We start from the raw sequence: 26,926 nt of genomic DNA, 5'->3' as shown, positions 1-26,926 counted from the left end.
GAGATTTTAATTTTGATTGATTTTTATTTTGAGTCATGTCAGGGGCCTTTGGCGGCTCAATAATAACCCTGGGTTGATGAGGTTGGTAACCCACCTCACAACTCACACGATAGACGAAGATCATAGATAATTGATAACATGTGGTTTCCAAGATTTGTGGCTGGTTAATCGCCCTCTATTATGGGTATCCATTCGTCCACAAGTGATTATATTCTCTTTGTTCGCCCCCACCTCTGCCTACCCCTTCGGGAATACAGGCGTGATGCTGTTATGCAATCCCTAAAGGGACGTAGTCAAAAGTAATCAGAAGATAACTTGTAGGTAAGTTTCTAAAATCGATGGTTCCAAATAATCCTCGAAGTATCAGGGCAAAACAACTGGAATGAGTTCGTAGACAGTCCATGGCAGCTTGGCTACAATTGCTACAATCATTACTACAGGCGCTTACACCAATAAAAGAAAGTATCCAATTATTAAACGCGTTTATTACATCATCTACCGTTTACGTTACAATATAAGTAATATTAATAATTATAGATAATCTAAAACAATCTCCACGATAACGATACGGACAAACAATAATTGATAAAGACGTTCATATTTACAAAACATATTTTTTTACATGACTAGATCAAAAGTTGCTGTAACGAAAAATTTATTCGAAAATTTTCATACTTAATTGAAACATCATCAATCTTAGGTGGATGAATCTTCTATACTGGCTGGGAAAGAAACAATACGTTCGAAAGAATAAAAATAGTTTTTTTAATTGAATATATCCCACTTAAGCGATATTAGTACCCGTAGTATGGCTGGCAAATAACGCTGATTTATGCAATATAAAAAAAAAATTAAGTTGCGCGTAAAATGTTGTATCTCAATTCTCTAGCGATATCCGATTCATTTATGAACATAAACAGCCTATACACGTCACATAGACAACTCCTGAAACTATTAATTTCTTTTCTTTATAATCATGAAAGGTAGGTACTTATTAAGTAGATACTTGGGTAAAATTGCGCGTCCAGTCGACGAATCAAAGCGGTCGGAGCGTTCAGATTTCTTCCTTTGTATTGATTGGCAAATCCGTTGCTAAGACAACTTATACTTCACTTTAACTCAGTATAAACAGTCCTCTCGACCATTTTTAAACGAAAATCTGCTGAGGGAATTCAATCAGTACCAACAGAGGCATCGGCAGTGTTAGGCGACAGCTTCTCAAGAAGAGGTATGGCTACTCCTAACAGCTCTTCCCAAGCTGCGAGGCGTCGACACGGAGCGCATTCACACTCACTCTCCGCTGGCATATCACCTTCTTCAAACCCTAGGTCTTCTCCCGAGAAGCAGTTCCTATCGGGGTCGTCATCGGAGTTCTCCAAGTGTTCCCCTAAATGCAGGTTCTGGTCGACGCTGTAAGCCTTCACGAATGGCTTCGGCTTGTCAGGCGAATAGTTGTTGTTGTCTATGTCGAACTTTACCTGGCGATGAAAATAATAATATGTCTTAGATGTACAGATACTTACAAACACAAGAAGAAGCAGGAGAAATACTTAATACAGTGTAATGTAATACAGTTGTACCTCGTTACATACGAGAAGAAGCAGAAGATATACTTAGTACAGTGTAATGTAATGCAGTTGTATCCCGTTACATACGAGAAGCTGAAGATATACTTAGTACAGTGTAATGTAATGCAGTTGTACTCGGTTACATACGAGAAGAAGCAGAGGATATACTTAGTACAGTGTAATGTAATGTCATGCAGTTGTACCCCGTATTCCTCTTTTGTGTTTATATCTTGTATATCCTGTGTGTACACAACATAACATAAGCTCACGTCTATATCGTAATCGGGGTAGGAAGAGGTACATCCATCGCAAGATGAACTAAGTACCTACACTTTACCGAGCTTTCTGTTTGACCAGCTTGATAGGTTTCGGTGAACAGTTACCTAGATTCGTTATAATATTAAGGTTCAGTAAATAGAAAAAGCAATAAAATATTCGCTTCAAAAACAGAACATATAGGTTGGTAAGTATATCATTCGTTAGTTAATTACAGATTGTTAAGACTATTACGTATTCAAGAACGTGTTTAGGTAATAGGTGTGAAATATATGTACATTCTGTTAACCCAGAACATTCCATGGATAATGAGTCCAAAACATGAAATAATCAAGAACCTACCTGCTAGAATAGGGTATTAGATTGGGTCAAAGATAAATTATAAAATGCTAATCTAAAAATACAAGCCAGTTTAAAATGTTCAAAAATCAATCCCATTTTACTTTTCGATTTATATTCGAATTTTATTTATGAATTAAGTAACAATGAGTACGAGGTTTGACAGCTTTTATTGATGACGTCACAGGACAGGATTTCCATACAATCTCCGAAGAAAACTTTCGTTTTGACGTTTCGTAAAAAGTATCTCATTTGACTAAGTTGTCAAGTAGGCTATTGTTACAGTGGTTATCTATACTAAAATTACAATCGCGAAAGTCACTCTTTCTGACTAAGTATGTGCTACCATTTACGCACATAGATAGATCGAAACCCATTATTTCTTTAGATAAGTATATTATATAATATATATTTTTTTTTGTTTTGTAATGTTGGTATCATTATATGTTTATTGCACCAGCCCGTGCTCCAATGAATAATCTTCTTTCACCCTAAGGTTGCCTGGCAGAAATTGCTGTTTAGCAATAAGGCCGCCTATTATGCTTATGTTTTATTCGTATGTTTATGTCCTTTGTATATGTTGTTGTGCAATAAAGTATTATTGATTGAAACCCTAAGACTGATATACCTTGCTACTTTCCAAGAATTTACCTAATATACGTTACACTTACACAACAGACGCTGGTATTATTGGTTAAATCCGAAACTGCTTAATGTATTAAGTTGTGTTCTGACGAACGGTGGCTCAGCCCACCCTAATAGGAATCATAGGCGTGATATTATCTATATACAGGGTGTTAGTGACATTGTACCGAATACAGAGCATGACTCTGAGTTAATATAAGTGGAATTTTCCGCCACAAAATTTATTATTTTTTTAAAAATAATTATCAATTCTTTACTTTTGCGACGGAAAATTCCACTTGATATAAACTCAGAATAATGAGCTGAATGATCCCTCAAAGTTTTCGTTGCGATGTCACTAACACCCTGTATGTAGATAATGTAGATATAGACGAACAATAAAAATATAACGTTTACGGACGACACGTGACCAACGTCGATTGGGGGCGTCAATTAATGTAAACGTATATATGAAGTAAGATTGGCACTACTTTTCTGACGGATGTATTAGAACAGTAAGGACAAGTAGAGGATGTTCCTAATACTTAGTTGCAGGGCGCGTTATAATAGCAAGGAATGTGGTGAGGAAGCGAGGTTCCACTTGAGTACCCGGGTGTCGTGTTTCGAAATGGCAGGGTCGCTAGCTCGGCGGTCGGACCCGCGCGCCGCCTCGCACGCCGCGAACACCGAGTCGTCGTCTAAAACAAACAAAGCCAATGTTAGTAATCGTCCATATAAGGGTTTTAAGGGTTTCCCTCGAGGCAGGAGGAGAGGGAAAGCAATGGAGACTAGCGGAGACTTGCTATCACCGCGAGGAAGAGAGCTGCAGAGCAACTCTCTTTTTCACGAACTCTTTTTCTGAACAAAAATCAAGATTTCAAAAACTACTTCAAATTTATTTTGGCCACGATTTTTTCCTATTTCTTCTTTTTGTATTGCACCATCTCGTGCTTCAATACATTGACTTCCTTCCCTAAGGTAGCCCTGCAGAAATTGCTGTCCGGCTTGTAACTCTCCTATAGTATGTTATATTATATGTGCAATAAATAATTGTTAATTGATTCATTTTAAACTTTTTTTTACGTGACTTATTATAGATTTGCCGGCATTGACTACTTGGCCGGACACATGGGGAGCGCTGAAGGCTCTCACCCAGTAAATCATTTTAAGCAAGCTTACAACCTTCCAATGTAAAAGTACTCGGTTTACCATTTGGCTATTACAACTACCTAAACAAACGGATTGTTAAGCAATATCTGAACAATTTTCCGTTGTGTGATGACTCGTGTGATACGGGGTCATGTAATTGCAGTGTAGATGTATTTTATTACCAGCGATTCATATGTGAAGGATCGTTGAGAGACGCGCGGTAAATATTCTCAGTTCAACACGTAACCTATATGTACCTATCTCTACAACAGTTCCATGCCTGAGTTTGGGGGGTTAAAAAGGCCACATCGAATCAATTCATCCAACAAAGCAATATTGCAATTAGACATTTGCGCATATAAAAGTAAGTGCGCAATGCAAACAAAGATTTTTAACCCCCCTAAGACACGTATTGACTTATTCTGCAGCAGCTTTGACCATAAGTACTAAAAAAGTCTCATTTATAAATAGTTTCCTTAACAGTGTTTGACACTTACTTACTTTATTGTTATTTATTTATCTGCTTATTTCTTATTTCTATTATGACTGTTCGATCTTTTACCCTTTTAAACGTTCAATGCAGCATTTTGTTTACCTTTGGTTTGTGTAAAGTTTAAGACATAAGAACTTTCTTTATTATTTCACTTTTATATGTGGAAGCTTGTAATTGGCCTTCTGCTAACTACCTTTGTATTTAAGTATTTGCATTTGAAGCTGTTGGCTCTCTGAAGAAACTAATAAAGTGGAAAATGTGTGTACAGTTAAGTCACAAGGTAAGATGTGTAATTAATTATTCGTCATTTTTGAATATTGGCGATAATGAACGTAATTACTGCAGGTATTAAATTCGATTTAGATATAGTTCGTATCGCATTATTGCGATGTCAATAATTAGGTATGAGGAAAGTACGTATAATTATTTTTTAATAATGTCATTATTTTCGACGCGCATACCAACCGACTCCGTGGCGCAACGGTAGCGCGTCTGACTCCAGATCAGAAGGTTGCGTGTTCAAATCACGTCGGGGTCAATGTGATTTTTTTAATCACATTAAAAGATTAACACGGCTTCGACCTCTGTAGGGTAGGCAGAGCTACTAGTCCGCAAACACATCTATAGCCAACATAGGACATTATAAAATAACGAAATGTTTTCAGTGGTGCTGATTTCAATACACACCGTCTAAATTTATTTTAAGTTATACCTGTCATTTTCTTATCCGCCAAAAAGGAAAGGGACGGGTAATCAGCAGGCATAAAATTTATGGAACACACGTAAATTTTAGGCAGAAATTTAAACAGCCATCTTAACAAATTATATTGGTCAATAGCCTGACAGAATTAAGACAGCACAAATCTTACGGGTTGCATATCAGCGAGATGCCTATTTTATTCGCCCAGGTTATTAATTATCTCACTTATTTATTTTAAAATTAACAGTTGCCTATCATCCGTCCCTTTCCTTTTCAGCGGATAAAAAAATGACAAGTATAACTTAAAATAAAATTAGGAGGTGTCTGCAGGAATGGCAGCCAGTATGCTGATATTGCGAAAAATCAGTCACCATTTAACACGTTGACAGTCCAGTGACCCATATACGGATCGTGACGGACTAGCTTCATACGTTCGTGACCCATACATGGGTACGCACTAAGGGCGGGTGCTCTACTCATTATTTACGTTTTTAACAGGAAGTATAAAAATTGAAGTAATATACGGGACTTACAAGGAAGTCAGAACATTTTGTATGTGGACTGTCAACGTGTTAAGTTTTCTTCGTTTGGTCTATTGTTTTGTTGACTGTAACTTTAAAGGCCCCCAGCCCCTAAAGGCCCTTACTGTCCGGACCGAGTAGAAAACATGTTAAGTACTTACTTACCTATTTATTGACAGTCACCAAATCCACACCAAGTTTTTCAAATCATAATAATAATAAACATATAAAACAGTACTTAAAATATAAGTGCAATAATATTGTTAAAATATAGTAAGTATGATAAATATAAATTTTATCACTGACTAATAATTAAGTATGTTGTCCTCTCTACCAGTTGCAGTTCCCTTACCGGGTCCATGTTGATAATGTAATACTTACTTCTGTATTTTTATAACACCACATTTTTGTACGAACACACATACGCACACACATAAACAGCCTATATACGTCCCACTGCTGGGCACAGGCCTCCCCTCAATCAACCGGAGGGGGTATGGAGCATACTCCACCACGCTGCTCCAATGCGGGTTGATGTACGAACACATGATCGTAATAGAATATTTCTATTTCACCATATTAGACACGGTGACCCAAGTAGAGCGTGTACCATACATGCATGGAACAAATAATTTCCATAATAATATGCAATTTGCCCGCGAAGCAATATCATTATTCAACGATACTTTTCTTTTCACACTATCAATAATTATAAATTATTATCTATTTATGATATTTTATTTATCATTGAATATTGATAATTATTAATCTTTTATTATTAAATAGAAAATAAAAATAATAAGCATATCATAGTCATACTAGTCATTTTTAGAAGTTATTCTAAATTAAAATTAAATATAGAATAACTGTTAAAAATCTACAGCAAAACCGTACTAAAAGTATGACTATAATTTTCTACTATATATGTACTTATAGTAAATTAATAAGAATGATTGAATAAACAATAAAAAACAAAAAATATAAAATAGCAAAAAGAGATTTATTGTTGACCCCGACGTGATTTGAACACGCAACCTTCTGATCTGGAGTCAGACGCGCTACCGTTGCGCCACGGAGTCGGTTGTTATGCGCGTCGAAATTCACCTACACATTCGGTGACGAATAGACTTGACGCGATAAAGATACGATATTTAAATTTATGTTTTGTTCTTGATAATAGAGTAATCTATCTTTCATTAGTGTCATTTATATGCATTTGTACTGAAGGTTATTTGGCATCAAATACCAATAATTCTAATTTAAGAGCTATTTTCTTGTTGTTAACTTGGTACGTTCGTCATCTATTTCTCTTTACTGCGTTTCCATTGACCTGTTGTATAATATGACACTCAATGGTGCTAATTCCTGTAAATACCATCTAATTTTATTTTAAGTTATATCTGTCCTTTTCTTATCCGCCGAAAAGGAAAGGGACGGGTAATCGACAAGCATAAAATTTATGGAACACACGTCAATTTTAAGCACAAATCTAAACCAACCGTCTAAAAATTTTACGTCAGTCAATAACCCGACACATTAATTTACTCATTCTTCCTAAAATTAAGAGCTGTGAATCATCCGTCCCTTTCCTTTTCGACGGATACGAAAATGACGGATATAACCTAAAATAAAATTAGGCGGTGTCTGCAGGAATCGGGGCCAATATCTCCGTATAAGTTCTTCTAAATAGCGCCATACTTGTTGCCAAGTTTTGGGAAGATACAATTTAGTTTGCCATCAACACGATAAGAAGAAGTTCTTCTAAAGGAACTTTTCGCACCCGCTGATAACTGCCTGATAGGCTATTCAGAACTTATCCAACGTATAGTAGTACGCTGTCAGACTGCAAACACTTTTATATTTTAATCATTTTAAACCACCATTTCGAAAAGTATGATACTAGGAGCTGAGGAGAAGAAGCGGCATTAACTTTATATATTTAGATAATGGTTGATTACTGGTAGTGGTTTCCTGGAAGAAATTGCTATAGAGCAATATGGCCGCCCAATTGTACTAACCAACCATCTGGTATGTACGTTTAAGTTTAAGGTAGGTACGTTTGTAGTTAGTTAATGTTAGGTTTTGTGCATTAATTATAATATTTGATTGATTAATTTTATCCACAATACTTACTATAAATCCATGTCAGAATTATACGATATTGGTAAGTACTTAAAAACGGATGCACTATAATAACTTTAATAATAAGTTCCCAAGTTGCGTAAATTCCACGAATTGTAATTAAAATGTATTTTAGTATTATCAATCAATCAGTAGTGTGCAGTAATTAGGCATTTCCTATTGCCTATTTGCACGTAAGTAGGCACCAAAGTAATACTTAATTTCCTCAATAACAAAGTGCTTTGTAAACTGAGTCTAAAGTTACACTAACGTAACACTTGAACAAAGAGGGGGTATGGAGCAAAGTTACACTTACAAAGAGAAAATTAAGTAAATCGTTTTTTTTTCTGACTCTGACGGGACTTGAACCCGCAGTTCTTGTCATGTTGGGATGAGCATGTTAACCATTACACCACCAGGTGCTCCTTCTGTCCATGCGAAATTCTTTCTATCTATTTATCGTCATTAAACCGACACTACTTTTGCACTTGTATTTTATTAAGTCTTCTTCTTATCGTGTGGGTTATGAGATGGATTACAAACCTCAACAATCCTAGTGGTAAGGTTACTATTGAGCCGCCAAAGGCCCCTGACATGGCTCATGTAACGACTACTTACATCAGTAAGAATCATCTTACTTTTTCGAACAATCAGTCTTCTTTTTCTATCATGTGGGTTGTGAGGTGACCAACCTCATCAACCCTGGTGTCAGGGTTATTATTAAGCCGCTAACAGCCCCTGACATGGCTCCATGTAACGACTACTTACTTACATCAGTAAGTAGTAACCGGGACCAACGACTTAATATGCAGTCAGTAGTACCTATTTATACATTCGTTTCGTTTAATATAATTTATTCAATAAAGCATTTTACATTCAGTTTTGTTAGTGATAGTTACTAATAAATATGTTAGTTTAATGGTTATGCCACAGATCATAATACTAACGTGTTGTGGTATGTTTTTTTAAGAAAAGAGAAGTGCTTGGTGTTGACATTGCCGACTTATTTTAGCGCTTGGCGCTATCGTCCTACTCAATTCACCATCGGGTCCGCTTACCTATCCTGAAGATTTGACAGCTCCGGATTTTTACAGAAGTCCTGTTGCCTGTCTGACCTTCTAACCCGTGAAGGGAAAACCAGTCTAATACAGTTTAAGTTAGTCACATACCTTCGAAACTGCATTCTTAGGAATGTGGGTTTCCTCACGCTGTTTGTCTTGTTGATGGCTGTTGCCTAAATTTCGAAATTTTGTACCGGGTGAGAGCTCTCAGTGCTCACCATTTGTCCGGTCAAGTAGTCAATGTTCATCATCATCAATTTAAGAGCCACGCTCTTGTCGGTGTAGCATTTTCCATTCCAGTCTATCAAAGGCCAATTCCTTGACTTCCCTATAAGACACGACGTTAACCTTTTCTTTAATCTGTTCCATGTAAGCTCTTCTTGGTCTTCCCCTTCCTCTCTTTCCTTCTAGCTTTCCTTCTATGATGTTTTTAATGAATTCGTCGTGTCTTATTAGTCAATGTTACGTCAAAAAATAAATAATATTGCCGATTTACATAGCAGCGGAAGCGATCTATTACAAGTATCAGCTGCTACAGCACAATGAGCAATTTACAGATCGGCGAACTCTTCCTAAGTACAGTCATGAGCAATATAATGTACCCAGTTTAGGACTCTGTCGCACTAACATATTTGACATTTAGTGAGACTTACAGTTCAATTTGTCAAAAAAGTTAATGTGACATGGTACCAAAGTGTATACATATTAATGCTCGTGACCGTACCTATTATAATAATGCATTTAAACCTCTATGCATATAGGTTGACTTAAGTATGAGATTATTGACCGATGTCTTATTGTTCCATACATCGGTCTCAGATTACCAGATTTATTAACTGCAGTAAGTATAATAGTGTGTGTAGATTTGCCTTTGGCACGCATTTTGTACTTGTCTAAGTAGATTGAATGCCAAATTACTACTTAGTACTTTTATTTGGATCCGTTATTTTACAATAGATGTTCGAAGCATACCTACTGTATTAGTTAGTTAAATGGTTAATTAGGTCTATTGAAGACTTTAGACGGCCAATAAGCTCAGGAAGGCTATTTTCTGAAGGGGTAGTTTCTGTCATTCCGGTCATCTGATATCTTCATCGACGGCTTTTGAACTGTCGTTTTTTGGATGCTTATACTTATTATGATAAAGTTTACCAATAAACACGGTGAGCGCAGTGGCCGCTTGGTGCGCATGCGTGGCGTCGAGCGGGCAGTGCGCGTGCGCGTTCCAGAGTGCGCGCGCCAGCAGCGCGGCGGCGGGCGAGTCCCCGGAGGCCGCGGCCGCGCCCAAAGCGCGCGCCGCCAGCGCAGCCGCGCATGCACTCTCCACGCCCGCGCCACATACGTTCACCAGCACGCCAGCCGCTGCGCACCGGACGCTTGCGTCTTCTAGAGAGAGGAATTCATGACTTTTTTCCTTTTTTTAGTTCGTGTTATTATTATTATAGTCAGAGCTGCGTGTGCGTTATGCAATTGGCAAGCATACGGGAACTTTTCTTCTACTTCACAATGCAAGACGAAGAGGTGGAATGGATATTAGGTATAGTTAAATTTTAAGTAAGTAATCTATTGTGATTCTGTAATGATGTTACATGAGATCCTAACATACGAGGGATACGATCAAAGATACTATCATCAGCTTTAGAATTTTATATTTGTCGATATGTTTTAAATCTATCACTAAAATACTCGCCATGTTGCAAAAACGGCACCAGATTCTCGAGAGCACCCTCTATAACGATCAGCTGTGCGGCGCTGGTGGACCGGGACAGGTTGCCGAGAGCACGCACTGCCTCACACGCCGCCATACCAGACCCCTTCAACCATCGGCAGGTCACTGGCAAACAAAGGTTGTTGGGTTCTTACCGCGTTAAATCAGGCGGCAATTAACGCGGTAAGAACCCGGTACTATGTGTTTTCATTATGATAATAAGTAATCGCGTAAACCTCGAACAATTTATCAGTTAGTTGGAAAGGCACTAAAGTCAAAATATTAGAGTGCCTTGGATACTCAGTCTACTGAAATGGCTACTATAATAAAGGTCGTAAGGACCAAGGTCCTTTTTAAATCAAATTTCCATTGTTTAATTACGGATCTTACGGAATTATAGTCTGCTAACGCCAAGCAATAACCCGACCGACAAGAGTGTGGCTCTTAAATTGATGATGATGAAGGCTAAGCAATGCATGTCATCCGAGACAAATGTACGTCAAAAAATGGTCTCTACAGTAGTTTACCCTGGAGCCCTGATTCGACTTAGATGACAAATGCTTGAAAAAATGCTCGTGACTGACAAAAACAGACAGTGCAGCGAGATGCTCCTTTCTCGTTTTACCCATTCAGTCATCGGGCAATCTATGGGGACTCCCAGGACTTTTCATACAAACAACCTCGTTTTACACAGACACCACACATTGACGTTATCGTACACGCGCATCTGTGTGTGTGACGTCTGACACCATACGATTCAAGTCTAAACTATGTTAGAAGGGGGGTGAGGTAAACCTAACTCAGACGACGCTGGTGGGGAGCGGAGAGTTGCCGTTCTATACGTAGTAATGTTCCTTATTCTATGCTATGGGTGCTGTAGCTGAGTAGCGTAGGGAAGACAAGACAGTATGGTCAATATTTCACCAGAATCTTGGCTTGTATTTGGTATATAATCACGTAGGACTATTTACCTCGACACAGCAAGTCTAGCGTATCATCGAGCGGGTCGGGATCGGGCGGCTCGCGATAGAAGGTGATGTTGTTCAGCGTTGCGAGCGCAGCCGTCGCCAATTCGTCGCGTCGCTCCGTCCAGCTCGCGAGTTGTTCCTCTGATAACTGTAGCACCTGTAGATGGTAAATAAGTACGTGTTAAAATTAGGTCGCTGCCGGTTGAATTTTGCCTCCCGCGTACAACAAGTACTAGCCTATGGCAAGTCGTTGACTGGGAAATTGAGAGTAGTTTTATCTGTAAAAAGTCGCCGATTTCCCAAAATCTATAAATCTTAAATGGAACAGATTGAACAGACCAATAATACCAGATCCGATTTTTAGAAACCCCGAGGTAGGCGTTTTGTATTGGTTGTCAATTATGTGGCTTGGCAATGTCATTTAGGAGTATATAAGACGCTATTCCGTAGACACCGAGGCCAACAATCCTTAGACTAACGGACAAATCCTGAAACGGTGAAACAGCATCAAGTTGTTACCGTATTGTCAGCAGACTTTTCTGCCAACTTGAGACAGCCCAGCAGTGCCCTGATGGTCCGCTCGGCATGCGTCGCTGCCAAACCTCTCCCGGCTCGCTCCGCTAAACACAGGTTGGCAACCACTCGTACCGTCTGGCAACCAAAAGATCATAATTACTTGCAAAAAAAAAATAAGAATAAGATTTTGATGAGAGTCGAAGACGCAAGAGTGGTGTGTCAGGATTGTATGAAGTGGAACTCGTAGCTCTGCCTACCCCAACGGGAAATATGTAAATGTAAGTAATAATAATAAAGTAATTTTTAACTTTTAATTAAGTACCACGCAAAATACGTTAAATAGTTTAGTGTAATTAAGTACCTAGGTACTTATCGAGAACGTGCGTAAACTTTCAAAGTGACAGAGATAGTTTTAGAGAAAAATCTGTTGAAATTTTTTAATTTGAACTGTTTTTGTAAGTACTTATATGAGTTTTGTATTATGAGGCTTTCACTTTTAAGTTGTGGATTGGAAGGTACAAATCACCAAATTACCTTGATAAGGACATCTTCATTGGAACCATCTGATCCTCCTAGATCTGAACCTGCAAATTGGATTAAAATCAGTTTTTTTTGACGCGACTTAGGTAAGTATTGTAGATTTGCCACAAATTTAATGGCATTAACTACTTGGCAGGACCACTTACCTGATGCGACATATTACAAATACCACTTTGTGATCCCTAGTTTGGCTAGAATATTGCAGGCTGATCTCCAGATTGTCTATCTGCTAAATAATTACTATTTACTAAATTATATAGTCGTTGAGCCATGTCACCTCACAACGAGAGAAAAAGAAGATTAAGCTTGGTATTAGAAGAGATTACACAAACATAAATAGCCTATACACGTCCCACTGCCGGGCACCTCCCCTCAATCAAGTGAAGGGGCATGGAGCATACTCCACTGCTGTCTGGTGGAGGCGTTTTTACGGCTAATATCCGGGACCAACGGCTTTACGTGTCCTTCGAAGCATGGAATAATCTTACTGTAATCCAGACGTCAGGTTATTTAAGCCTACAAAGTCCTTGCCAAACAAAGGACAGTCAAACAAAGAAACAAACAAAAAACAAAGAAAGGACTAATACTTCCACACAAAAAGACTTTTTTTCTAAAAGAGATTAATAATGCTTAAATAAAACACGTACCAACAAGATGGATGTCAGGATCATCGGGGTCTTTCAGTTCGATCTCGTTGCGTTTCGTATACGACTCTAGTATCGTGAGCAGAACATCGACGCCACCTTCCTCGTTGTAAATCTAAAAAGAAATATTTAAAAAACTAATACTACATACTTACAACAAAAATAAGAATAAAATATCAAGTTGTAGTCCGTTTGGTCTCGGCGGTATCTATTTACTAATCACCGATAAGTACGCAACCACCAACCAACCAACCGACAAGTACGTGCCACGAGCATGTCAGTGGGCTTTGGCAGCTCGAGAAGTTATTATATGAATCCAGATAACTATATTTCTTTTTAATACTTTTTTTTCCTTTGATGGGTTTGCTCTTGGCCCCTGACTTGCCCAAAGGCATTGACGAGAGGCATATAGAGTACGCCCAGAAGGTGCCTGTTCACTCTGGCCTTGAAAGCACCAAAAGATACAAAAGGTGTGGTCGATCATCGTCCTACAACCCACACGACAGAACAAGGAGAAGAAGTGACTAACATTGACCCGCGCCTGTTCGTCGGCGGCGGCCATGTTGCCGAGCGTGTAGGCGAGGCGCACGGCGAGCGGCGCGCGCGCGGCGCACGCGGCCAGCGCGCGCAGCAGCGCGTGCGCACTCTGCGACGACGCGCACAGCCAGCTGCAGCACGACTCCTCTGCTGACAGCACGCTGGAGGAAACATTCACAGGTATTTAGATTCTGTTTTAAAACCACTACATATGCGTATGGTTCTCCCTTTTTTTGTCATACTTATATATATTCTTTTTAAATTAAAATATTTACTATATCTGTTCTACAAGGCTGGACAACACCTTTGGTTTTACCTCCGGAGAAGTTCCATTAAATTGGTAAGACAATTTGTAAGTAAGTAGCTATATTGCTATGGGTGTAGACAGTCAGGTGACTTTTATGTTTTTGATGAAATTCTCTAGGTAAGTATTATAGGCGGCTCACTTGTTACTATGCACATAATACAACTCGTTGCAAGCTTGTCTTCTTGCTAATTTACTACTCCTGTAACTATATCTTATACACTTCATGGTGTGTATGTGTAATACCTAAGACATCTAGCGACGTTGGTAAGGACATCTCTGTCGGTGTGGTGTAGAAGCGCGGCGAGCAGCTCGGCGAGGGCGCCGCTTTGTACAAACGACCGCACATCACGCTGCCCTGCGCCCGCAAGGTTGCGCAGAGCGCCGGTCAGCTGGTATAGCGCGTGAGTTGAATGCTCCGACACTGCTCGAGGGTTCTCCGCTTTCTGACGATAGAAAATTAAACGATAAATATTACAGCATAGTCTAGTGGTTAAAGCGTTAGGCTCACAATCAGGATGTCCGGGTTCGATTCCCTATAGAATCATTATCAAAAATTACTTTGAGACTGTCTTTTGTTTGAGAAGGACATTGCAGGTTGAAAAAGTAAGATCACGTCTCGATCACGATCGATCAACACCTCCACCAACCCGCAGCGGAGCATCGTGATGGAGTAACATCCATACCCCCTCCAGTTGATTAAGGTTAGAGAGGACAGGGCCCAGTAGTGAGACGTATATAGGTTTATAAGTACGTCTAAGCTGCGACGTTGACCACTTGGAAAGTCTGGTACCTGTGGCGTATGAGGCTGTTTATTACTCACAGCGTTATTAAGTATCTTCAAATGTAAAGCAGCGAGATGAAGTGCGCCGGCGCGATGCGCGAGCGCGCAGAGCCGTGGGTCCAGCGCTAGGAATCGCAGCGCGCCTGCGCCGTACACGCAGCACTCGCCTTCAGTTAGAGGGTCAGCGCGCCCGCACCCTTCCACCAGCAGGTCTGTAATACGAATAAATTGTTTTATTGGTAGGGATCAATACTGTTCTCAGATCTACACATAGAAGCGTCGAGAAGAGTTTCATTTAAAATACCCCTCAACTAGATTCTTTTAATTGGACCTTTAGTGAGAAAAACGCCTAGATCATACCTAATCATTATAATTATCTTCTGACATTTAAAACAAAACATTCTAAAATGGTTATCGACAGTGATTTTCCGTTCACGGTAAAGTTCCTATTGTAAAACTCTTTAATAGTACGGAGTCTGGCTGCTTTTTTTTATTGCTATCGACCCACTAGGGTCGATTAATTCTTTCAAATATTCTTCCTCTCAGACGACGCTCTGAGCTGAGGTTCGCGCCCAACTGGGCACCCTCAGGCTTGTTGTCTTAAATTTTGTAGCGAGTTAGAGTCCTCAGCCCTCCCCATTTGTCCGGCCAAGTAGTTAATGCCATCTGCGGCAAATCTACAATAAGTCACGTTAAAAAACAGCTGCTTTTTTCAAATTGTTCTTTCTTGTACTCTGATCTTAAGTACTAAAGCTCCTTTTAATAGTTTTTAAGTACATAAATCTTGCCTCTTTTGGAACGTTTCCAAGAACGCCACATTAGTTAATAAGGACCATATCGTAGAAAAACGTCAAAGAAAAAAGTGAAATAAACCATGACAAACCCACCTAAAAGGTCAGTATTCCTGAAGTAATGGTCATTTTTATCGTTCCTTGCAATTTTGAACACGAGCTTGCACGCAGCTGCCAAGTGGTTACCAGTCACACGCATCTGTGATAAAAGTATATGAGTTTCAATAGTTATTTGCGGCAAATGAGCGTTATTTTTGTAATTGATTTTATATTTTACAAACGTAGTTTTAGGTTGGCCACATTGAAGGTTGAATTAGTGAAATTGCCTTTCATGTGACCTTTTCAAACCCTCTGGTCTCTTGGGGATATTTGAAATATATGAATTTACAAGCACCTCAAAGCACCTAAGGTCCTACCGTCAGCAAAGCTCGAGCAATAGCAACGAGCACCCGCTCATCTTCGCTGTCAATGTGCATGTAGAGCGCTCGCAGCACCATGTCCCGCAGGCTGTTCGCCGGACTGCTCTTCACCAGGACTGACTGCAGGGCTTCCATCAGATATACTGTACGGTCCGAGTCCCGCGTCCTCTGCGAAAGAGCCTCCGCTAGTTCTAGGACGCTCATGCTGGAAGATGTATTAGCCCACTGTTAATGGAAGCGGATTTATCACTTTATTTTATCTGACCAGGTAGTCAATACTATCCAAGCAAACATACATAAAAGCTCATGACTATATCCCAATTGGGGCAGTCAGAGATAGACTTACATCCACCGCAACATGAACTAAATACCTACACCTCTCACTGGGATGCTCACTTATTTTATCCGGGCAAGTAGTTAATACAATCTTAGGCAAATCTACAATAAATCACATGCTGAGGTATGTTCTGCCTGCATCGGGAATTAGTCAACGATCTGGTGAATGTTGCTATTTGGGCACCCTGAAAGGTGCTAATGGCGTCTTATTTAAACAGCCATGTAAAAACTAGTGAACAGAATAAATCTGGCTGCTAAATGTGGCTGTTAAAGGATGCCACGTACTTTGCCTTGTCATTGTACGTGCTTCAGCAAAATTACTACGTTACCGTTTGTGTCATCGTATATTTCGCCAAAAGACCAGATGCAAAACAAACATTACTCCCGACGTATTGCACGCGATGTTATAAACGAGCCAATAGTTTTGGTTTATGTGTCGCGTAGCCAATAGATTCTCGATGTGGGGGCAAACATCGGACCAGATAGAAATAATATGCAATTTCCTCTGCACATACTTGTCATAGTCCGGTATGGAGGTGTTGGGCAGCTGTACGGCGAGGTGTCTGACAGCGATGTCTCCGAAGGACCCGGTGCTGGCGTCACACGAGACCGACTTGCCAGCCGCAAACTGCTTGCGCTTGCTGCTCCCACGATCTGGACTTGCAGCTGGAAATCAATCGTGACATCAGCCGTAATAACAATAGGGTAGTTTCCAACAAGAAAAAAACAAGAGATAGAATTTGTATGATAACACAAGCTATGCCGTCATCTTCTTTTCGTGTATGTTCAGGTTGAAGGTAACTTCACCACCCCTGAAGGTACACATCTGTACTAATGTAATTGAAAGATGATTTTATGCTTCCCAAGCCACGCTAAGCCGTTGGTTACAACAACAACTTACAAACACGTAGTCGAAGAGAGCCACGTCAGGGGTCTTTGGTGGCTCAATAATGATCCTTAGAACAGGATTTAGCTATGTCGGTCTTCGACCTCACCAGTCACACAAAAGAAGAGGATAAGTAAGTACCTCCAGGCAAGTACGAGTTTTAGATTTATAATAATGCTAAGTATAACTTACATTTCTGAACATCGACAGGTTTACTGAGATCGTCACCGTGACTGCCTAGAGGTCGAGTGATTGAGATTGCTTGAGACAATTCATATTCTGGTTTTGGTTCTGGAAGGATATTATTAATATTAATCATTATTTTAATTTTTAGGCAAGTGCTTAGTAGCTGTTATACTGGAATGGCATTAAGTAAATAAAAAAAAAACACCGTATGCGTTGTTTATATGGGTCATCATATCACATATTCGGCTAGTCACATTCATTTTTGAGAACTTCAGATTACTTGTGGCTCTGACCTTTACATTGGGGTTTACGGGTGTGAAGTTATGTATGTTTTGGAGCGCAACTAGCGTATTCAAAAGACAATACCACGTTCCTAGTCTCAGTTTCAAATTCAAATAAATAATTCGACAAACAGATGTCGTCGTAGACGGTACGTCATGGTAGAGCAAGAGAATCCAAGAAATTGTAGACGACAGTATACTTCAGAAGAAGAGTGTCTGGGTGTTCGGTATAAGGAGTTGGGGCATCGGTTGATTGAAGGGTGCCTTAGGGTATCTGTATTGAACTGGTTTTATCTTCGAGGGTTGGAAGGTCAGATAATCAGTCGCTTCTGTAAAAAATCTGTCAAATCTTCGGGTTAGGTACGCGGACCCTGTGAAAACGGGATAGCCCTATGGAGATGAGGGCTTGAAGGGTAAATTAATACCTTCCACGGGATGAGGCCCGGTGGTGTTCCGCCGGTGTAGCGGCTTGCTGCGACCATTGAGGTGCGGCAGCTTGGTGAAGCCGCTCCAGCCGTCTCCAGACCTCTCCTGCACCGAGCGAGGCTGGTTCCGGATCTGAGAAACATTACGTTTAATATGGAACAGTTCAGTTTTAAAGAAAATACAATCGCATTTTCAAGAAAATATTTGGAAAACTTTGACAACGACTACTTTTGTCACAGGAGGTCAAATTTTCGATTTTAATGATCAGCTGTGTTATATTCTATAGAGGTATAATCAGTTCATGACAGGAAACTCCGACTCAGGCATAGGTCCAGTTCGATTTGGGTAAGTATACTCAAGAAAACTTTTTTAAAAGATTGTAAGTAATTAGGTTCGTTTTGGTCAATGTTTTCACTAGGTTCGGCAATTCAACATTTCTTATTCAGCTGACTAGTACTTACTTATCTAAATTCCAACCGAGGCAAATCTGCAACGCTGCTAGCATTTTGGGCACGTTTTGATACTTTGAGTTTCCATTAGACATGGTACTTTTTTATAATATTTTCTATATGACGTGTTTGTGTAAAATAGTAATTCTTAAATAAATTTTCTCATTTTACAATAAGTTATCATTACCGGAGGCTTTTTCTTGACATGTTCTCTATGTGGCTCTGGTGCTAGCACACCGTTGAGGGGGCTCTCAGCCAGGCCAGCAGCTAACCGCTCCACATCCTCGCCGCTCTCTGCCAGGCTCAGGTATTTCAGACTGTTAATATACATGATATATCATAAATAAAAAAAAAAAACAAAAATCTGTTCCTCCTGTAGTATTATTGGACACAAAGAGAGAGGGGTGGCGGGGGGCACACTTATTGAATAATTTAACTTATCGTTGCCATATTATTAACACGGACAGTGCATCGTCACCAATAACATACATAAACACAAGCTCAAGACTATATCCCGAAAAGTACATCCATCGCAAGATGAACTAAGAATCTGGCAGGTCCATTGTAGGTCTTCCGGACCTCCGCTCCACCAGCGGACCATAGAGGTTGTTAGAAAATAACTGAATCTGTGGTATAAGTAATTATTATTTTATTAGTTTTTTTTAATTATTTTATGTAAGTAAGTACTCAAAAGCGCTAGGCGGTCGCGGCTCCTTCTTGCGTGTGCGCTCGGCGAAGAGCGTGCGTTGCGGTTCGCGAGGCGTGAACGGGCGTCGCGTGCGCAACGGCCGCAGCGCTCCGCCGCTCGCGCCGCCTGATGCGCCACTCATCTCTGTAAACATACCAACAAGTTTTTTTTATTTTTACCCAATGTACTTATGAGTAATTACATTCAAATTTTTGTGTTCAGCGGTGGAAGAAAAGGAAACCCATATTTTCAAGAAATGCGTTTAGGAGGTATGTGACTTATTACGTATTGGACTAGGTTTCCCTGCAGTCGCTTCTGTAAAAAACCGGGCCTCCCCTCAATCAACCGGAGGGGGGTATAATATGGAGCATAGTCCACCACGCTGCTATAGAGTAAGGAATAATAGTATGTAGAGGTCTAGAACGGCGACTCTCCGATCTCCATCAGCCGTGGAGCTAGGTTTACCTCACTCCCCCTCAGTCTTACTTAAGCTTTCATTCGTATTAGACGGCACCCACACAGATGCGCGTGTACGATAACGTCAATGGCCCCGATTCCTGCAGACACCGCCTAATTTTATTTAAAGTTATATCCGTCATTTTCATATCCGTCGAAAAGGAAAGGGACGGATGATTCACAGCTCTTAATTTTAGGAAGAATGAGTAAAAGAATGTGTCGGGTTATTGACAGATGTAAAATTTTTAGACGGTTGGTTTAGATTTGTGCTTAAAATTGACGTGTGTTCCATAAATTTTATGCTTGTCGATTACCCGTCCCTTTCCTTTTCGGCGGATAAGAAAATGACAGATATAACCTAAAATAAAATTAGATGGTGTTTACAGGAATTAGCACCAATGTGTAGTGTCTGTGTGAAACGGGGTATTTTATATGAAGTATATATGATGTAACGCTGCTCCACAGGTAATTCTTTCAAACATTCATCCTCTCAGACGACGTTTTGAACTGAGGTTCGCGCACAACTGGGCACCCTCAGGCCTGTTGTCTTAAATTTTGTACCGGGTGAGAGCCCGCAGCGCTCCCCATTTATCCGGCCAAGTAGTTAATGCCATCTGCGCAAATCTACAATAAGTCACGTCAAAAAAAGAGCTGTTCTACTGCGGTTGAGGTAATATTGAGTAAAAAGTAGGTCATCAGATTCACAATATTCCTTTCAACGTACTTACTTAAACATGAATGATTGTGAAATTCAGCATTTTCAACCTTCGAAAGACAGCTGATACCATTTCCACAAATGAATAAATAATATCGTGCAATTGCACACTTATCTATTATGTCAGTTCAGTAGCCATTATCCATTTATATACCTACCCATCAACAGTCGGTTTAAAGATTAAAGAACATTGGTTTCGCGAACAAACAAAATAAGTACTTATAAAAAAAAAAACTTTCCTCGCCATATCCATCTTAACATTTCCATCTTATAGGATCTTTGGATTTTTATTTTCGGCATAGGATCGACAGAATATAATCTTAATAGTATCATAGTTTAACCTACTTACTTATACTAATTCTGTAACTTACTTAGCATTGGGTATTTGACTGGATCGAAGATAAATTATAAAATGCTAATCTAGAAATAGACACCAGTCTAAGATTATCAAAAATTAATGTAATACATTTTTACTTATTTTCGAATTTCATTTATGAATGAAGTAACAATGAGGACGACGTTTGACCGTTTTTATTGATGACGTCACAGGACAGTACTTTTTCTTCTTCTGGTGTCAGGGTTACTATTGAGCCGCCAAAGGCCCCTGACGTGGCTCACGTAACGACAACTTACTTACATCAGTAAGTAGTAACCGGGACCAACGACTTAAAGTGCTTTCCGAAACACGCATCATCTTACTTTCGGACAATCCGGTGATCAGCCTATAATGTCCTAACCAAACTAGGGACGACAAAGTAATGACCTCCGGATCGTGAGCCCAACGCTCAACCACTGGACCACAGAGGTCGTTAAAATATAACATAATATTTAGTTGGGTATGCCAACATTCACGTACTTATAGGAATATTTCCGTTACCTATCGATTTTACGTCTTATTTATTATTCAAATAAACCAAGTTCAAAGTGTTCACTCAAGAATATAGTACGGCAATCAATAGTTAATTAGGGGAACAAACACTGTGATGGTAACACTCGCATGTTACACCGAGTATTCACCCTAAGAACGAAAAAGGTTCGTACACTTTCCAACCAAAGTTGCTTAACCGTTTTAAACCTTAAACCTTTGTTAATGCTTAGTTGTAATATCTTTGTAGCCGAGTGTACGGTGGTATAACGCGACTAGCTTTACGACTGCGACTTACGCAGTAAGCACTTTGGATGCTCAATAATAACCCTGACAACAGGATTGATGAGGTTGGTAATCCACCTCACAACCTACTCATAGAATAAGTAAGCATTGTATGGCTACCCCTGGAGCTCACACTAAGGAATAATACGACGTATACAACGGCAACTCTCCGGTCCCCACCAGCGGCTGAGCTAGGTTTACCTCACCTCCCCTCGGTCTTACTTTAGTCCTCAATCGTATGGGGGTCAGACGTCACACACACATATGCGCGTGTGTGGATAACGTCAATATTAAAGTAAAACGAAGTGTTTTGTATGAAGTATCCGGGTTGTGCTCGATGCTTAGTGTGCTTCAGTATCGATCTATCAATGTGCCAATTTTAATCCAAATCGATCCAGTGGTTTAGACGTGAACAGGCAACAGACAAATAGAGTTACTTTCTCATTTTCTGTAATTGTAATTAGTAGGTACTTACGGATTGCATGGGACTTTCCATGGCTTTAAACACAATGAAATATATCTAAATGCACTTACGTAAGTATATATGGAAATGGGCTAAAATATTCAATGCGGCGATTGAAAAATTTAAATACTTACCTAGGGTTACGGCTTCAGTTCAAAATTGCACTTTTATTAACCCTACGAACGGTATTGTAGGTACAGGTGGTAACAAAAGTCGTAAAAGCCTTACCAGACTAACTGTGGGGATTGATAGACTCTAGATTTAGTAACATTTTTAATAACAACAACAAAGATAGTGTTTTTAGAGTTTCGACTCACTAATAAATAAAAAAATATACTATTTTTGTCCTACAAATTACGCGATTTAGTTACTTGGAATGAACTCCGACAAAAAATATCTTAAAGACAAAAAATCTACCCTAATGCAAACAAATAACTGATATATCTATTTAGCAGTCGAATCTTATAGTGATTTTACAGAATTATTCTTTTTTTGGTCTGGGTCAAATCGTCTATTAGAAATGGAAGTCAAGCTTCGCAGCCAAGCTTACCTACTTTAGTTGTCGACTGTTTCTATCCTAGCAACGAATAGTAAACAGCTTGGCAACGGTCCGTGTTACAAACAGCCAACTCGACCGACCTACGGTTCAACCACCTTATAAACGCCGCATTTTCTTCCAGATATATTATACGAGTATAGCTATTCCAACGTTTTGAGATATTAATCACCTTTGCGTGGCTTTTATATGACCAAAAAAGATTTTACCGAAATTAAAAGATTGTTGATTGGTTTTCGCCGTGTTTTGTTGAACGTTTAAACTGTGATACAAACTTATTTGATAGATTTTATGTGCATTTGATTGGTACGCGCTTAACTATAATCTTACCTGATGGTATGAGCCTTAGCTGTGGCGTACTATGACCTTAGAACACTAACGAATTACAAATGCCGACTTTAAATAATAATTCATAGTTATTTATGTACCTTTCGCCTGCATGAGGTAACTTTATTGTAAATGAACTTTATATTTTTATCTTTTTAATCTATTTCATTACCTTGGCGTGGATTTTATTGTACAAAACCAAAGGCTTTATTCTTCCTCACTTAGTTTTACAGTAAAAACAAGTACTTAGCATGAGCTCGAAGCTTACACTGAGAAATCGAGGGCTTCGTGCGCGAGAATAAATTTTACTTACAGGAAATGTTATTGCGGTTGTCGACGACATGGGACATGGAAACATATGGATTTTGTCTTTGTAATAGATGCTTTATAATCTATTCACGATTATATGAGCTTTATTAAATAGAGTATCGTACAGCAGTGGCGAAGTTTGCTTAATTGGATGATAAAGATGTACATACGTAGTATATTGATACGAGGTATCATATCCATCTTTAGGGCTTAAACATAAAGTGTCCGCCCCACACACTTGCTTACCATACATTATACTCGGTTGTCAAATACATGTTTATATGTACTTACGTCAAAATCTAAATTTTCAATGGAATTTTGGAGAAACACATTAAATACCAGACATTTAGGTAGTCATTAATCTTATAATAAGCTTTTTTACATAAAGTAAGCTTCACATGAGCTTTAAATTTTATTACTTACTTACTTATTTGAATAACGTGTGTTATTGACAGACAAATTATAAAGGCTGTTTCACCCGCCGCACTATGGAATATGGTAGAACAAACGCGTATCAAAATTCATTTTTTCACTAATTGAAATAGGTCCTTCTATCAATGTAATATAATAGTTCGAAAGTCGAAGATTCATATTCTGTAGCGCAATTCATATTATATTTGGTGAAAGTAGTTGTTTTCATGTGGTAAAATTAAGGTTCATGAAATTGGGAAATATCAAGTTCCTCATTGACGATTTTCAAAGTCAGATAGTTTTAAAACTTAAAATGAAAGGTATATGGTATTATATATTTTTGAAAAGCTTATCTATCGGAAAATTTAAACAAATTAAATTGATTGTTTTTAATACGAATATATACGTAAAAAAAAATAAAGAAGAAATGGAGGAAAAAAAAGGTTTTCTTCAACTTCGTCGAAGCTTTTAACATTTACCGGCATTTACCGGTGCTTTGAATTTAATGTTAATTGATAGTTTAGTTACTTATCAACAACATATATAAAAATTAGCTGCGATTTTTTGCGAACTTTGGAGATATGAGATAAAATCGAATCCTAGTCAGGGAACGGAAATTGCTATCAATTGCGGTTTCGTGGTTGACTTGATTTAACAATACTTTGTGGTATAGTTTATCAATTGATTATTTTATATTGTTAAGTTTTTATCATTTTGGTGTCATTTTCCGTGAGAAAATAGATATCTGAATTAATTCACACATTCTGAAACAATATATAAAGGGAGGTAACAAAATATGTTTCCATTACAATTTCAGTGGTATTTTCGTATAGTACGGCTATTTTTCTCTTCAAAATGTCTACTTTTAACTGTAGTAAACGTGAATTAATAGAATCTTATATAGAAGGCGGTAAAACGACTGCGGCACTTTCGACATATTTGGAGGAAAAACAAGTATCAGAAGACAATATATGTTTTATAATTGGTAAAATCCAACAGACTATCATCCCTGCGTTTAATAGACGCTGGAAAGAAACAGCACGCAATAAGAATATATTTTTTAAAAATAACACAAATTGGCTGGATTCTGAATATTCCGTGACTATACCTACATCAGAAAACGTGTCAACAAACTCAACACCGTCTACTTCTTCTGGTAAACGAGGAAGACCGTATGTGACATATGGAGATTCTTCAGAATCAAGCAAAAGAAGAAGAAACACTATTTTGATGAACGAATATGGTTTGGAGCACATTCTGGGCGGATATCTTCAAGGATTGCGTTTTATGGGAGAAGGGACGGAAGCAAGTTGAAGAATTCCTTCTTAAGGTTAATGAACTGATTTTAGATCCTGAAGCTCACCAGGTGTAAATGGGAATGAACCTAACAAGAAACCCTATTACATAGCTAGTTAAATTAATAATATTAAGAAAATTTTAATTCATTTCTATGTTTAGCATAATGTATAGCTATAGGTACTGTACCATTTTTTATTTTATTTTATCATTAATATGATAAGTTATGTTAATTGAGTAATTAGTGTTAAGAAATACAGGTAAGATAATATAACTAAAAATATAAATTTCAATAAATATATAGCATTTTAAACGATTGTGAGTTTTCTTTATTTAATAAAAAAAATTACGCGTAATTTCAATTCACCAAACATTACTTATATGAATTTTTATATATTCCTTTATATTAGTGCAAAATTACATCGCTCTATCTTTAAAATTGACGGAGTTACAGATTTTTGATCCGAAACACACCCAAATATTCCCGCGCCGCCAGTGCCTTATCATCGTGAAGTAAATGTATGAAGTCGACTTTTTTCGCGTGACTTGTGGCAATTTATTCACCTGGCTGGCTAAAGAAGGTGATTCGGTTGTGTCGTGCAAAATTAACCCGCCCAATATAGAGATTACGTAGCCGAAATATTGCGTAGTTTTGGAAATTTATGCTTAAGACGTAGAAGCAAATATTCGTAAAGTCAAACTCATTTACTTACTTACTTACATAAAACTTATATAGTTTTGCATTGCAAGGTCTTCTTCTATCGTGTGGGTTGTGAGGTGGACCAACCTCAGCAACCCACTGGCTCATGTAACGACTACGTACTTACATCAACAAGTAGTGACCGGGACCAGCTGCTCGCAATTTCATCTCATCACCAGCCCATTAACGTCCCCACTGCTGGGGCACGGGCCTTCCCTATGGATGGATAGGGAGATCGAGCCTTAAACCACCACGCGGGCCCAGTGCGGATTGGTGCTTATGAACGACTGCTAATGCAGCCGGGACCAACGGCTTAACGTGCCTTCCGAAGCACGGAGGAGCAAAAATTTTTTTTGGTGGTCACCCATCCTATGACCAGCCTTTGCGAAAGTTGCTTAACTTCAACAATCGCAGATCGGGCGCGTTTACCGCTGCGCCACCGAAGCTCCTCGATATTCGGGTATTCAGCTTGCAGTGTCCTAACCAAACTAGGGATTACAAAGGGCCACAAAATGTTCGGGATTCGAACCCTGGATATCCGTAACATGAACCAACACTCAACTACTGGACTACGGAATGATACGGAGGCAGTTTTAGAAGGTATACCCTTAATGAAAAAACCGTAAAATCCTACAAAGGGATTATATTTTTTCTCAACATAATGGTCAACTGTTATGGGCGATAGGCTGATTGCCGCCATAACGCTTATCATATAGCTTCGTATCAACAGTGGCTGGGAGTTGTCTTTGCTTACTTGCGGAACTGTCCACCCGATTACGGACTAGCTTCAATACACATGTGTACCTGTACAAACATAATCTCACATTGGTTGTCAAGGCTTTAACGAAGTGATGGGTAGATAGGTATACCTCCATAAATGGCAGCGCGGGCCTCGCTGATGATCTCCGCCGAGGTCTTGCGTCGAGGCGGCGCGTAGAAGGGTGCGCCCGCGCCGCGCCTCGCGCCTCGCTCGTTCATACTCCCTTCTGTCAAATCAAACAATAGCATTAGGTTGACGATCAAACATGGGGTTTCTAGACAGAATAACATAACATAACATAAATAGCCTATATACGTCCCACTGCTGGGCACAGGCCTCCTCTCAATCAACCGGAGAGGGTATGGAGCATACAGCATATTCCAGACAGAATACTTACTGCCTATTCTAGCGAACAAAAAATCAATTTGGTTTTACAACAGTCAAATTGAATTAAAAATATTAAAATAA

At 39.1% G+C, this 26,926-nt stretch overlaps 1 protein-coding gene and 2 non-coding genes across 3 annotated transcripts; 1 reads left to right on the top strand and 2 right to left on the bottom strand.

Annotated features, from left to right (window-relative positions):
• Positions 1-558: 558 nt before the first annotated feature.
• Positions 559-26,676, bottom strand: LOC126375956 (armadillo repeat-containing protein 2). Its single transcript, XM_050023064.1, has 19 exons — positions 26,568-26,676; positions 19,315-19,459; positions 18,815-18,944; positions 18,178-18,310; positions 17,478-17,576; positions 16,915-17,065; positions 16,061-16,268; positions 15,741-15,843; positions 14,893-15,065; positions 14,316-14,515; positions 13,758-13,926; positions 13,232-13,343; positions 12,579-12,628; positions 12,048-12,179; positions 11,532-11,685; positions 10,543-10,686; positions 10,005-10,238; positions 3,417-3,505; positions 559-1,478 (listed from the first exon to the last, which is right to left on the bottom strand). The coding sequence occupies exons 1-19, from the start codon at positions 26,674-26,676 to the stop codon at positions 1,173-1,175; spliced, it is 2,841 nt and encodes a 946-aa protein (XP_049879021.1). The 3' UTR covers positions 559-1,172.
• On the top strand, positions 4,916-4,987 carry Trnaw-cca (transfer RNA tryptophan (anticodon CCA)). The gene has a single exon. It is a non-coding gene; the product is annotated as a tRNA-Trp (tRNA).
• Trnaw-cca (transfer RNA tryptophan (anticodon CCA)) lies at positions 6,678-6,749 on the bottom strand. The gene has a single exon. It is a non-coding gene; the product is annotated as a tRNA-Trp (tRNA).
• Positions 26,677-26,926: the final 250 nt, after the last annotated feature.

The sequence above is a fragment of the Pectinophora gossypiella genome, chromosome 20 (genome assembly GCF_024362695.1).
Source record: "Pectinophora gossypiella chromosome 20, ilPecGoss1.1, whole genome shotgun sequence".
In the NCBI taxonomy this organism is placed as follows: domain Eukaryota; kingdom Metazoa; phylum Arthropoda; class Insecta; order Lepidoptera; family Gelechiidae; genus Pectinophora; species Pectinophora gossypiella.
This window is presented reverse-complemented; position numbering and strand designations above follow the sequence as displayed.

What these genes read in the sequence shown, in the direction of transcription:
- LOC126375956 (XM_050023064.1), bottom strand. Translation starts at nt 26,676, where the DNA reads ATGAACGAGCGAGGCGCGAGGCGCGGCGCGGGCGCACCCTTCTACGCG. An exon ending in CGACCGCCTAGCGCTTTTGA is followed by an intron (nt 18,945 to 19,314) that starts GTACTTACTTAC and finishes GTATATTAACAG; the next exon opens with TCTGAAATACCTGAGCCTGG. An exon ending in GGTGCCGTTTTTGCAACATG is followed by an intron (nt 10,239 to 10,542) that starts GCGAGTATTTTA and finishes TCCTCTCTCTAG; the next exon opens with AAGACGCAAGCGTCCGGTGC.